This window comes from Boleophthalmus pectinirostris, unplaced genomic scaffold (assembly GCF_026225935.1).
Source record: "Boleophthalmus pectinirostris isolate CB_2022bp ecotype Guang Dong unplaced genomic scaffold, ASM2622593v1 HiC_scaffold_3, whole genome shotgun sequence".
Lineage (NCBI taxonomy): Eukaryota > Metazoa > Chordata > Actinopteri > Gobiiformes > Gobiidae > Boleophthalmus > Boleophthalmus pectinirostris.
The window spans coordinates 36720116-36733703 of record NW_026571299.1 but is presented as its reverse complement, the minus strand read 5'-3'; the positions used below and the strand labels follow the sequence as shown (position 1 = coordinate 36733703).

At 39.4% G+C, this 13588-nt stretch overlaps 4 protein-coding genes across 4 annotated transcripts; 1 reads left to right on the top strand and 3 right to left on the bottom strand.

Moving 5' to 3' along the window:
- Positions 1–702: 702 nt before the first annotated feature.
- Positions 703–1374, bottom strand: LOC110174435 (transcription factor HES-5-like). The gene is made up of 2 exons (XM_020940541.2): positions 1306–1374; positions 703–1199 (listed from the first exon to the last, which is right to left on the bottom strand). The coding sequence occupies exons 1-2, from the start codon at positions 1366–1368 to the stop codon at positions 897–899; spliced, it is 366 nt and encodes a 121-aa protein (XP_020796200.2). The 5' UTR covers positions 1369–1374; the 3' UTR covers positions 703–896.
- A 357-nt stretch (positions 1375–1731) lies between these two features.
- On the top strand, positions 1732–5537 carry LOC110174457 (transcription factor HES-5-like). The gene is made up of 2 exons (XM_020940563.2): positions 1732–5097; positions 5204–5537. The coding sequence occupies exons 1-2, from the start codon at positions 5035–5037 to the stop codon at positions 5504–5506; spliced, it is 366 nt and encodes a 121-aa protein (XP_020796222.1). The 5' UTR covers positions 1732–5034; the 3' UTR covers positions 5507–5537.
- Positions 5538–7226: 1689 nt separating this feature from the next.
- Positions 7227–8205, bottom strand: LOC110174468 (transcription factor HES-5-like). The gene is made up of 2 exons (XM_020940574.2): positions 8128–8205; positions 7227–8021 (listed from the first exon to the last, which is right to left on the bottom strand). The coding sequence occupies exons 1-2, from the start codon at positions 8188–8190 to the stop codon at positions 7719–7721; spliced, it is 366 nt and encodes a 121-aa protein (XP_020796233.2). The 5' UTR covers positions 8191–8205; the 3' UTR covers positions 7227–7718.
- Positions 8206–12761: 4556 nt separating this feature from the next.
- Positions 12762–13301, bottom strand: LOC110174479 (transcription factor HES-5-like). The gene is made up of 2 exons (XM_020940586.2): positions 13233–13301; positions 12762–13127 (listed from the first exon to the last, which is right to left on the bottom strand). The coding sequence occupies exons 1-2, from the start codon at positions 13293–13295 to the stop codon at positions 12762–12764; spliced, it is 429 nt and encodes a 142-aa protein (XP_020796245.1). The 5' UTR covers positions 13296–13301.
- Between the last annotated feature and the right edge of the window lie 287 nt (positions 13302–13588).

The window sequence follows — 13588 nt, the reverse complement described above, 5'->3', positions numbered from 1 at the left end:
TGGTTTCCTTTAAACTTTTCAAGACATCTGCCTAAATCAAAATGAAAACATTCCCCCCATGTCTTATATGTATTAAAGTTATGTTGGGTTACTTTTAGCCAGATTTTCAACAGATTTAAATAAACATTTTAAAAAGAATGCACCATCATAGACAATAATTGCTTTTCGCATACAGATCTACAACCTGGTCTAGGATTATGTTTTTTAATTAAAATTTAAATTTTGTATTTACTCTTTGTAATTTCAGAACATGTATGGAAGCCACTAGAAGATGTATAACAATTACAGTTAACCATTTTAGTAAAGGACTGGTGAGTGAGAAAAGAAAAGCTCTGAGTAATTCATGAGATAACCTTCATTCTTTTATTCAGTTGGCTCAGAGTAGCAGTGATGATGCATCACAACAGCAGCTTGTCGTTTGTACAAGACACAGTGCTCTTACAGAGCAGAGGACACAGTCTTTATAAAAGACACAGTTAATCCTGGTCCAGACCAATATGGACTTCCTCGACAAGTTCAACACAAGAGACCCTACAACAGGTCCCACTGACACGCTGTCACCACAATGTGACACAGGTACATTAGAGGCCTTCACAATCAAAGGAGCAAATACAATATAAAAACAATATCTGACCAAGTTTACACTGGATCATGCACAGCTTTTCTCAGAGAGAAAAAAAAAACATACAGCAGAACACACCCACAACTTATCAGTTGAAGAACTTCTTGAATTCAAATATCTTCAGTCCAGTCTTGACCAACATTTCCACAGGAAATGCAACATTTCCTATTTAAAATAAAACATCAGTCCCAGAGATTTTTAAATGCAAAAGAACTCTGAGGATCTCAGACCAGTGTGGTCTATAGTTACTGTCAGTCTGAGCAAGGTGCAGGCTCTACCATGGCCTCCAGGGGGCGCTGCTCACTGGACTCTTGTCTTTGCAGTTGCTGCTGTGGTTGTGCAGCTCAGTGCAGTGGCTCTGCTGAGAGTTCTTCATGAGGCTCTGGGACAGGAAGTGTGTCTTGTTCTGCTGCTGCAGACGTGTGAGCACAGTGACGGTCATCTCCAGGATGTCTGCTTTCTCCAGCTTGGAGTCCGGCTGCTGTTGGAGGAACTCTGCACACAGGAGAGACTTGAGCTGCTCAATGCTGCTGTTGATCCTCTCTCTGCGCAGCTTCTCCACCACAGGCTTTCTCAGCTGCAACAACAAGACACAAAATGAGTTAATTTATTCTACAGAAATGACTGACTCAAACTGTACAGGCCTCATAAAAGGCTGAGTAGAAGAATGAAACTGTGTTTACCTTGTGAGAGAGGCTGAGGTGGTCCTGAGAGAGGCCTGTTGCTGCAGTGATTGTAGGAGCCATGTGTGGATGTGAGCTGTAGAGCTCTGTGGAGAGAGTCTGCTGTGTGCTCTTTCAGCTTCATATTTATAGAGCCACATTTCCATATGAATGTGTGGGTCTAGGACTGGGACTAGTTTCTCACACTCTCAGCCAATCAGAGCGCAGCACTGACAATGGGAGCTGGAGCTTGGCACATGCTGTTGTGGTCTGAGGTCAGCTCTGAGGAGCAGGTGGACACTGCACACGCCTCTTCATCTCAACCTCAAACAGAAGTCACTAAACTATGACATGTACAGTCACTCCAACAGTTTATTCTGCACATACAGGTTCTTCACGAACAACACAAGTTTAAAAGTTGGTGTAAAAGTGAGGGAGAGTGAGTGGTGAATGTCCCATGAGACCTGTGTGCTCAGGTCAGAGGTCTTCATCTATTATCCCTCTGCGGCTGTGAGTGTGTCTCCTCTGGTTTCCCACACTCTGCCTTTCACCGCACTAACAAAAGAAGTGTGCTCCATTAGTCACCTCAACTGACCATTTAAAAGGAGATTCAGTAACTAAAAATCAATAACAAACAATTTGGAAGAAGAGTTCATACCATTAGTTTTATTTACTGATGAGAAAGTTTATTTTTAATCTTACCAAAATCCTTGGGACTCCCACATGATTCATAACATTCACTTGAACAAAGATATCCTTACATCTCTAGCAGCAAGAATGTGATAGATTTCAGTATGTGAACTGATATCCCATAAAGGAATAATTTCAATTGTCCAGTGCAGCCTACTTTCAGTTTAACATGGAAATATGTGTTTACTGTACATCCCTTAATGGCTAGAACATTTTAAAAATGTATTTATTGGTACAAAAGCAATGGATTGTCAATAATAAAAATACAAAAAATGACAACAAGAACAATAAAAAAACAAAAACAAAAAACACTTTCTGTTGCCCCCATCTGCGAGTATGACATCACAATCTAGATCAGTGGTCACCAACCTTTTTCAGACAAAGATCTACATGCTTCTTCCGAGAAAAGAGCAAGATCTACCAACATGAACGTAAATAACAACAAAAGTGATCATGTTTATAGTTCCAGACAGCTTTATTGTTTCAATATGGTAACTTAAGGAACACTCATTACAAAATGGGGACTAAAACACTTTCTGCAAGAAAAAATGTGCAACTGCAATACAAACAAAATGCAAACCAAATGCAGTGAAAGCAACCAAAATAGTGCAAATTTGATCACTAAACAGCATTAAGGGTCAATGAGAGAAGTTCTATTATTATCAAACTCAGGGTGATGAGTGAGTCTGAATTTCCTTGGGCAATGTTTTGAAGTTTGGTTTATAGTTGCAGACAGCTAAACTGAGACAATCTGTGAGGTGCCTATCAGTCAGACTGTTTCTGTGCTTGGATTTGTTGATTTTCATTTGTGAAAAGACCACCTCACGCAGATAAGTTAAACCAAAGTAAGTGCTCACTTTCAATGCACATCTAGTATCACAAATTGTTGAATTAAACTGGAGATCTATCGGGGACACGGCAAAGATCGAACTGTTGATCGCGATCTACAGGTTGGTGACCACTGATCTAGATGGAAGAAGGTTGTGTTGGGTGAAGAACATCTAAAGCAAGAAAACTGTGATTTTGTGTAAATAATGAAGATTTTTGAGGAACAGAGTAGCTGATATCCAAAAACAATGACTCAGGGCATCAAAATTTTAATAAAGCTAATGTAAGGCTATCTATTAAATTCAAGTTTTGGTGTGTTCTTGTGTATTTGCGTTCCATGACATGAAATGCTATACTTTGCCAGAGATTCTCCACTTTATCAAACTCCCTAGGCATTTTATAGAATGACTTGTAGTTGCCTGTAACATATATACAACACTATGGCATGATTTTCAGAAGAGGGGAGATATTGTACCTATGAGTGTGTTCAAAGTCAGCCCTGTTCCATATGGAGGTGATTTCACACACAGACAAAAAAAAATCAATTTTTAAAAAATCAATTTCTTTTGTAATTACATATATCTTCTTTGAGTATGAATTAGCAGTTTGTGTCCTCTCCTCACTTCAAATAGTGTTACAAATCCAACATTTTTGCTCTAGTTGTGTGAGCCTTTCTGAAAGTAGACCTCCACCATTGTGATCCTTTAGTGAAGAGAGCATTACAGGAATTAGTGAAAGACTGCTTAGTGTTTTAAACCTTCATCAGCTCTGACAAAATGTTAGCCAGAAAATACAAAACAACTACATGAAAAAGAGAACAATACATACATTTTAAAGTCATCTGAGGTCCATTCTGTCCCATTAGTTGGAAAAGAGAGGTTTGTAAAAGACTGTGTGGCTAAAATAATTAACATAAAGACAACAGCAGAAGAACAGAGAGAATGGGCTTTATTCCTGACAGAACATTAAACAGAAGAATTTGGATAGAACAATACTTGTTTCGGTCATGTGACTCACACTTTGTTTTACTGTTAATGAAGAGCTCAGATAAACACTACTCATGTAGTAGACGAGTGAAGACGACTGCACACAGACAGAAACAAAAACAGGTTCACAGCAACGTGTTTAACAAACAGGCCTTCCAGTCTACTCGTAAAAAGTTACACTTGTGAATGCACTTTTCAAATGTAAAACTTTAGCCAATCAGAGACTTTCCCTCCAAGTGCGTGATGATGTCAGAGTGTGTCTCCATGACGACACTGGGGGCATCTGTTCCTCAGGCCCCTCATGGTTCAGTGCACCCACAACACAAAGAGTGTGTGGGAAACAGAGGGACACTTTTTACTCAGGACTAAAGACACATGTCACATGACACACATCTGGCACCGGCTTTAACCAGATCATGTCAGGACTTGTCTCACTGTTCACCTACAGTATGGTCAGAATATCTGTGATCAAATAAAGACACAATATATGTGTTAAAAATGAAAACTTAGTTGTTTTAATTGTTTATTAAATTATCTGGTAACTGCTTCACAAGGGCAATCTCTCGAAACCCTTATTTTTTTATTGTAACATTTTTTGGTAAAAAACTAAATAAGAATAATGTATTTATTTAAGGCTGTTTAAAAATAACTGATGTTTGTAAGGTTCAGAATCTTAAGAGATAAACTTGAGTTGAACAGGCCACAGTGCTCTAGAAGAGATATTTAAATGGTCAGTTGTGACGAGGTGACTAATGGAGCACACTTCTTTTGTTAGTGCGGTGAAAGGCAGAGTGTGGGAAACCAGAGGAGACACACTCACAGCCGCAGAGGGACAATAGATGAAGACCTCTGACCTGAGCACACAGGTCTCATGGGACATTCACCACTCACTGTCCCTCACTTTTACACCAACTTTTAAACTTGTGTTGTTCGTGAAGAACCTGTATGTGCAGAATAAACTGTTGGAGTGACTGTACATGTCATAGTTTAGTGACTTCTGTTTGAGGCTGAGATGAAGAGGCGTGTGCAGTGTCCACCTGCTCCTCAGAGCTGACCTCAGGCCACAACAGCATGTGCCAAGCTCCAGCTCCCATTGTCAGTGCTGCGCTCTGATTGGCTGAGAGTGTGAGAAACTAGTCCCAGTCCTAGACCCACACATTCATATGGAGATGTGGCTCTATAAATATGAAGCTGAAAGAGCACACAGCAGACTCTCTCCACAGAGCTCTACAGCTCACATCCACACATGGCTCCTACAATCACTGCAGCAACAGGCCTCTCTCAGGACCACCTCAGCCTCTCTCACAAGGTAAACACAGTTTCATTCTTCTACTCAGCCTTTTATGAGGCCTGTACAGTTTGAGTCAGTCATTTCTGTAGAACAAATTAACTCATTTTGTGTCTTGTTGTTGCAGCTGAGAAAGCCTGTGGTGGAGAAGCTGCGCAGAGAGAGGATCAACAGCAGCATTGAGCAGCTCAAGTCTCTCCTGTGTGCAGAGTTCCTCCAACAGCAGCCAGACTCCAAGCTGGAGAAAGCAGACGTCCTGGAGATGACCGTCACTGTGCTCACACGTCTGCAGCAGCAGAACAAGACACACTTCCTGTCCCAGAGCCTCATGAAGAACTCTCAGCAGAGCCACTGCACTGAGCTGCACAACCACAGCAGCAATTGCAAAGACAAGAGTCCAGTGAGCAGCGCCCCCTGGAGGCCATGGTAGAGCCTGCACCTTGCTCAGACTGACAGTAACTATAGACCACACTGGTCTATAGTTACATGTTATATAGTTATATGGTCTGATTCAAGACGTTTTCTTCTGAGTTAGCAGAAGTCATGAATTGTCAACAATATATTTCCTATGGAAAGCATTTGACATATTTAACTTTCATTTGAAAGACACTTTGTCATACATGTTGTATGAATCTAAATGATTGTCTGTTGTTTTAAACAAAAGCAAATGCCGCACATTAGTTTTATAATGTGGGCATGTTCTGCTGTATGTTTTTTGTTTTCTCTCTGAGAAAAGCTGTGCATGATCCAGTGTAAACTTGGTCAGATATTGTTTTATATTGTATTTGCTCCTTTGATTGTGAAGGCCTCTAATGTACCTTTGTCACATTGTGGTGACAGCGTGTCAGTGGGACCTGTTGTAGGGTCTCTTTTGGTCTGGACCAGGATTAACTGTGTCTTTTATAAAGACTGTGTCCTCTGCTCTGTAAGAGCACTGTGTCTTGTACAAACTACAAGCTGCTGTTGTGATGCATCATCACTTTCAAGTATCAATAAATATTGTAATTATTTTCATGTAGTATGATGTTCTCTCATTTATTTATTATTGCAATATTATCATTGCAATTAAAAGGATCACTAGAAAAAGGCGTGTTTAGGCTCAAGTGCAGTTTGCATTGTCTTCTCACTCAGTATATTAAATCATAATGCAATAAAGATTAATTATGCACACACACACACACACAAATGTGGTCCAACCCCAGGGTCACTATAAATACATGTACCTTTGAATGCCAAATTTAGTCTAAATTTAATCTCAATTAGTATGGTTTAACTTTAGGCTTAATGAACATCAAGCTCTGTTGTTTTTAAATTTGTCTTTTATGGAGACTTGAGATAACATCATTAGGGACTTGGAGGGAAAGTCTCTGATTGGCTAACCATATTTGAAATATTTTCTCCTAAATTTACCTCAACAACATATCTGTGTGTGTAGAGCACTGACGTCAGAAGTACCTGTTTCATCACTTACTACAATTTATTTTAAATGTCATGGGCACACAAACTCTTACATGGCTTATATTTGGTCAGATGTTTCACTGATAATAATAGATAAATATACATTTTATAAAGTTATAAATAGAGTCATATGCATAATTAAAGAGAACAGTTTTGAAACTGGATTTGAACATTGTCTGATGAGAGGCCTGTTTCACATTTTCAGGAAGACTGCTTTAGCTGCATACAACTGTGAAATGCGGATTTCTTCGGTTGATTTGACTCTTTGAGCTCATGTTTATTAATACCCCTGGATTTCTAAACAGATTTGTGAGACTTAAAGAGAATCGAGGTGACTGCTGACACTTTGCTTCTGTTTGTGTGTCATCATGAGCCGACACTCATTACAAGCAGAAGGTTTAATTTAAATATAGAAGTATCATTTTGTGTTACTGTCAATCATCTCAGTCCACAACTGTATGTATTTTGGCTTTTTATTTAAAAATAGGTGATGATGCATCACAACAGCAGCTTGTAGTTTGTACAAGACACAGTGCTCTTACAGAGCAGAGGACACAGTCTTTATAAAAGACACAGTTAATCCTGGTCCAGACCAATATGGACTTCCTCAACAAGTTCAATACAAGAGACCCTACAACAGGTCCCACTGACACGCTGTCACCACAATGTGACACAGGTACATTAGAGGCCTTCACAATCAAAGGAGCAAATACAATATAAAATATATCTGACCAAGTTTACACTGGATCATGCACAGCTTTTCTCAGAGAGAAAAAAAAAAAACATACAGCAGAACATGCCCACATTATAAAACTAATGTGCGGCATTTGCTTTTGTTTAAAACAACAGACAATCATTTAGATTCATACAACATGTATGACAAAGTGTCTTTCAAATGAAAGTTAAATATGTCAAATGCTTTCCATAGGAAATATATTGTTGACAATCCATGACTTCTGCTAACTCAGAAGAAAATGTCTTGAATCAGACACAACTTATCAGTTGAAGAACTTCTTGAATTCAAATATCTTCAGTCCAGTCTTGACCAACATTTCCACAGGAAATGCAACATTTCCTATTTAAAATAAAACATCAGTCCCAGAGATTTTTAAATGCAAAAGAACTCTGAGGATCTCAGACCAGTGTGGTCTATAGTTACTGTCAGTCTGAGCAAGGTGCAGGCTCTACCATGGCCTCCAGGGGGCGCTGCTCACTGGACTCTTGTCTTTGCAGTTGCTGCTGTGGTTGTGCAGCTCAGTGCAGTGGCTCTGCTGAGAGCTCTTCATGAGGCTCTGGGACAGGAAGTGTGTCTTGTGCTGCTGCTGCAGACATGTGAGCACAGTGACGGTCATCTCCAGGACGTCTGCTTTCTCCAGCTTGGAGTCCGGCTGCTGTTGGAGGAACTCTGCACACAGGAGAGACTTGAGCTGCTCAATGCTGCTGTTGATCCTCTCTCTGCGCAGCTTCTCCACCACAGGCTTTCTCATCTGCAACAACAAGACACAAAATGAGTTCATTTGTTCTACAGAAATGACTGACTCAAACTGTACAGGCCTCATAAAAGGCTGAGTAGAAGAATGAAACTGTGTTTACCTTGTGAGAGAGGCTGAGGTGGTCCTGAGAGAGGCCTGTTGCTGCAGTGATTGTAGGAGCCATGTGTGGATGTGAGCTGTAGAGCTCTGTGGAGAGAGTCTGCTGTGTGCTCTTTCAGCCTTCATATTTATAGAGCCACATCTCCATATGAATGTGTGGGTCTAGGACTGGGACTAGTTTCTCACACTCTCAGCCAATCAGAGAGCAGCACTGACAATGGGAGCTGGAGCTTGGCAGATGCTGTTGTGGCCTGAGGTCAGCTCTGAGGAGCAGGTGGACACTGCACACGCCTCTTCATCTCAACCTCAAACAGAAGTCACTAAACTATGACATGTACAGTCACTCCAACAGTTTATTCTGCACATACAGGTTCTTCACGAACAACACAAGTTTAAAAGTTGGTGTAAAAGTGAGGGAGAGTGAGTGGTGAATGTCCCATGAGACCTGTGTGCTCAGGTCAGAGGTCTTCATCTATTATCCCTCTGCGGCTGTGAGTGTGTCTCCTCTGGTTTCCCACACTCTGCCTTTCACCGCACTAACAAAAGAAGTGTGCTCCATTAGTCACCTCGTCACATGTGGTTTCATAAATTGATACCATAATCATGCCTTTGAAACTGTTATGGCATGAAACAAAGATGCATTTTTTCACTTGTAAGCCAGCAAAAATGTCATAGGGTTCCAGCTATAAATATAGCACACCTCTTAACATAGTGCAAAAGATATACATGAGAACAGCATCATCATGCTCATGAGCAGAGCGAGAATTGGCACATAACATTGCTCAAGAATCATTTAAAGTATTCACAATTTTTAAAATGATTTATGAAGAAGCATAAGCAAGCCTCAGAGTTTAGATCATTTGCATTTGCATTGATTTGCAGGCCCTCCACATTTGATGAATCTTTAGTTATGATGTTTTGAGAGCACACCCGCTCCTCTGGCTCCTGTGCTAGGAACTGTTTCCCACAGTTTTCAGCACAATAGAAGTGTGTCCACTCTCAGAGGCTTCCCATCTGCCATAGTCCCAATAAATCATCTCGGGCATGTGTGGTGTGGAAGACTAAAGCTGTACCTTACCTCTGTACTGTACTTCAGATTTTATTGATCCACAAGGGACATTACTTGGACACAGTAGCTCACACATCACATTACATTACAATACTACAGAGTAAAAAATAAAAGCAAAAAAAACCAAAACATTTATCAACTTCTAAATAAGGTGTCATAAAAAATAGCAAGAGATGAGTATCAATAAATAAATTATATAAAAGTATGCACAGTAAGTAAAACACAAATATCATAATATAAATACAGTATATCATAGGTACAAGAGGTCATAAGGAAACAGTGCAAAGATGATATGATATGATGACAAACACAGGCTTATCTGGTGCATAAAGGTGAGTTACTGTAACCTGACAAAATTAATTTGTGGTACAAATTAAAGCTACCAGATATTTTTTACAACTTTTCTTTTTTTTATGGACAGAACTAAAATATGAAGATTGTGGGATGCAAAGGTACATCAATTAATTAAATGGGAACATGTTACCTAAAAGTGAGTTTTTATGTAAATTAAAATTTAGTTCTTTTGAAATGTTACCATGAAGACTGGCAGGTCTTCAGAAGTCAAAAGATCTGTTTATTTTTTACAATGAAAAGTAAAATAATAATCAATATATGTTCTGTGTTTTTGTTTATAGTTTATTACTAAAATAATGTCTCCTTTAAAATGATACAGATCCTATCCATTTAACTTTGAAATTCACTTGAAAAATGTTGATAGATAGATGTGCGTGTAACGTAATTGTAATGTATTTTTATTATCTTTGTCATGACTGTATACATGTATGTTCTGCTTTTTTCTATTGTCTCTGCATATTGGTATCATTAAAAAAAACTAAGTGTTGATAGAATGTGCAAGGATTTTCAATAATTATAATGCAGATGCTCAAGTATCCCATAGTTAATGTTACAGCCTATCAAACATTTTGAAAATGCCATTGTATTACAAATATTGATATCACATTATTGGTCATTTATATTCAGTTTTTTTTTTTTTTTAAAGTACATTAATATTCTATGTCCACTTGAGGTCAGTCACTTTCCCACCGAACTCTGAGGGTCCCACCTGTTCCATGGGACACACATCATTCACCACATTGTCCCGCCCATGCTGCTCTGTGGTTGGCTAAAGCATCAGGATGAGCTGCTTAAATATAGCGCGTTGGAACCAGGACCAGACTCATCATCTCTTTATACAAACAGGACCAACAGAAACCACAGAATGGTTCAGTACTCAGATTTGGATATGCAGGACAGCATCAAGGAACAGCTTTTTAGGTAAGATTAAATGCTTTTCTTACAAAATGATCACTCAAATCTTTTATTTACTTTTTTTTTTAATAATTAAAAAGGAATTCAGATAAAATTGCAAGACACAGGCAGGCTTTTCAGTTGCAATGCAACATTAAAATCAACATCTCAAGGCATAGAAAACTCTTGCATGACAAAAAAATGTAAAACAAATGAAAATCATACACATTATTACAAAAATCATGGTTATGTATAGTTGAGTAACAATTAAAATATGTATTTGTGTCCCTCAGGTGTAAGCTCCTTGTCTTGGAGAGGAAATGTAGCAGTAAACTGGAGAGGCTGAAGACTTTGCTTGAGCAGCATACATGGAGTGGGATCTCACTGTCAGAACTGCTGGACAAAACACTGTCTTTATTCACACTGAGGAAAACCATCCTGCTACACAACGGCTACTCCAAATATTCACGGGATATTTTACAGCTCCTTCCTGAAGCAGAGGATGATGTGTGTCCACTGTTTCTATAGAAACCAAAAAGGACTCAATGGACAAAGATCATTGACAAGGCAAGAGGTTGTGGCACAAAGTATAAAAGTATATATTGTCATAAAATAATTTATGATTCAAACTACTGAAGATTGAGTTTATGAAAACAAATACATATGTGGTTAATTTGTGAACCACAAAATGTAATTTAATTTATGTTTAACAAAAGAGATTGATGTTAGTGTTAAACAACCTGTGATTGTGTTTTTACCCTGTAAAGGGTGCAATGTCAGGAAACCTTTATTTTGGAAAGGTCATTATAATGTTTATATTTCTTGTTTATGGATGTCATAATTGATAAAAAAAAAAAAAAAAAGTGGAAATATGCCGTCTCATAATTTTTGTGAAATTTGAATCTGAGTCATCATTAATAAACATTTGCTGTTGCAAAGGAGAAATTCAGTTCTGTCATTTGGACAATTGTGTTTTGATCTAATATGCTTCGCAGCTCATCCAAACTGCTTCTTTAGTTCTGAACTGCGATAGATCCTACCTGAACAACTGAGCGATTACACCAACAGTTTGCTGTTGCCTCATTTTGAGCTTTTCAGGATTTAGAACAGACAATAATAATAAAAATGACACCTAATAAGGATGCCATACCTTGATTAACCATGGTAACTGGTCATATTTTTATATTGCGCTTTTCCACCTTCAAAGAACTCAAAGCACTTTACATCAAGGAACCAGTCACCCATTCACACACAAGTGTAAGCAGACACAGGGGGTGAGTGGGGTTCAGAGTCATAGAATGCTCTGCTCTGTTCTGTGTGTGGCTGAATCTGTAGATTCTTTTAAAAAGCTGCTGAAGACATTTCTGTTTAGAAAAATCTTATTGTTGTTTTATGGTGTACCTGCTCTCTGTAAAGCACTTTGTGAAATAAATAAATTAATAAAGTGTGCTTACTTAATTACTTGCCCTAGGATACAATGACAGCATTCGTCTGTTGCAGCTGCAGTCACACTGCCAACCTGTGGGTCAGTGGATCTGACCACTCTACCAATGATGTTTATACTGCGAGTGGGATTTGAACCACCAACCTTCAGTGGACAAACCCCATACCAAGTGAGCTATTTGCTTTACTTTTACTTTTACTAGCATAAGTTAGTTTCATTTGTGTTGTGTTGAGAATGTGTCTTCAGTTTTTTGTAGGCTACTGAAGTGTACTCCTGCTTAATTTTCTTAATTTGATCTGATTTCCTTTCTGTGTACATTGGACTTATCTAATAAGAAAATGACAAAAAAGAGTGGGTTTGTTTTTTGTGATTGTTTTAATGCGCATCACTTGGCTTGAAGAGATACATTCATTTAGTTTTCTAACAGTAAATTCTTCACAGAAGGCATGAGTGCTGACTCTCAGAGTCATAACAGCACATGAGTCTCATATCAATGAGCCTGTTCAAACACAGACTGCTGTACACAGTACAATCTACAACAGACACCTTTCAATAGGTGAGTCCGTCACATTCATATTATGAACACATCTCCCAAACAGACACATGGGCCACACAAGATTTCATTATACATTCCAATGTGGAATAAACATATTTCAGGAAAACCTCACAATAGTGGCATAACATTCAAAAGACAGGCTTCTGGTTTCTGCAAATATTACACAGAAAATCCTTTATAAAAGGTGTTATAAGACACATCAGATGCATCTTTATAAAAGATACAAAAATCCAGCATGATGAACCACAGACATTGTCTGTTGCTAATGTTGACCAATTTGGTCAGCAGCTCAAATGTATTATGCTCAATATCCCAGCTCTACCATGGCCTCCAGAGGGCGCTCCCCTGACTCCTGTCATTGTTGCACCACATGTGGACTGTGCTGAGAGTTCTCTCTGTGGAGGACAGGAGCAGAGGTCTCTGGGACTGGCTCTTCAGACTCTCCTTGGATATGAAGTCTGCCACCTTTTGCGAACATCTAGAGTAGCCCTGACCCAAAGCTCCATGCTGTTGCTGCTGCTGCAGACGTGTGAGCACAGTGACGGTCATCTCCAGGACGTCTGCTTTCTCCAGCTTGGAGTCCGGCTGCTGTTGGAGGAACTCTGCACACAGGAGAGACTTGAGCTGCTCAATGCTGCTGTTGATCCTCTCTCTGCGCAGCTTCTCCACCACAGGCTTTCTCAGCTGCAACAACAAGACACACATGAGTTCATTTGTTCTACAGAAATGACTGACTCAAACTGTACAGGTCTCATAAAAGGCTGAGTAGAAGAATCAAACTGTGTTTACCTTGTGAGAGAGGCTGAGGTGGTCCTGAGAGAGGCTCATTGCTGCAGTGATTGTAGGAGCCATGTGTGGATGTGAGCTGTAGAGCTCTGTGGAGAGAGTCTGCTGTGTGCTCTTTCAGCTTCATATTTATAGAGCCACATCTCCATATGAATGTGTGGGTCTAGGACTGGGACTAGTTTCTCACACTCTCAGCCAATCAGAGTGCAGAGAGGTACAATAGAAGATGCAGTTCAATGAATAGGGTTATTGCCTTGTGGATAATGGTGGGTCTCTGGGGAACAGGTGGAGGACTGGGGCCATAGACCGACTCTGTGTGAATCTGGGAAAGTGCTGACCCTGTCTGATCAATGATATAC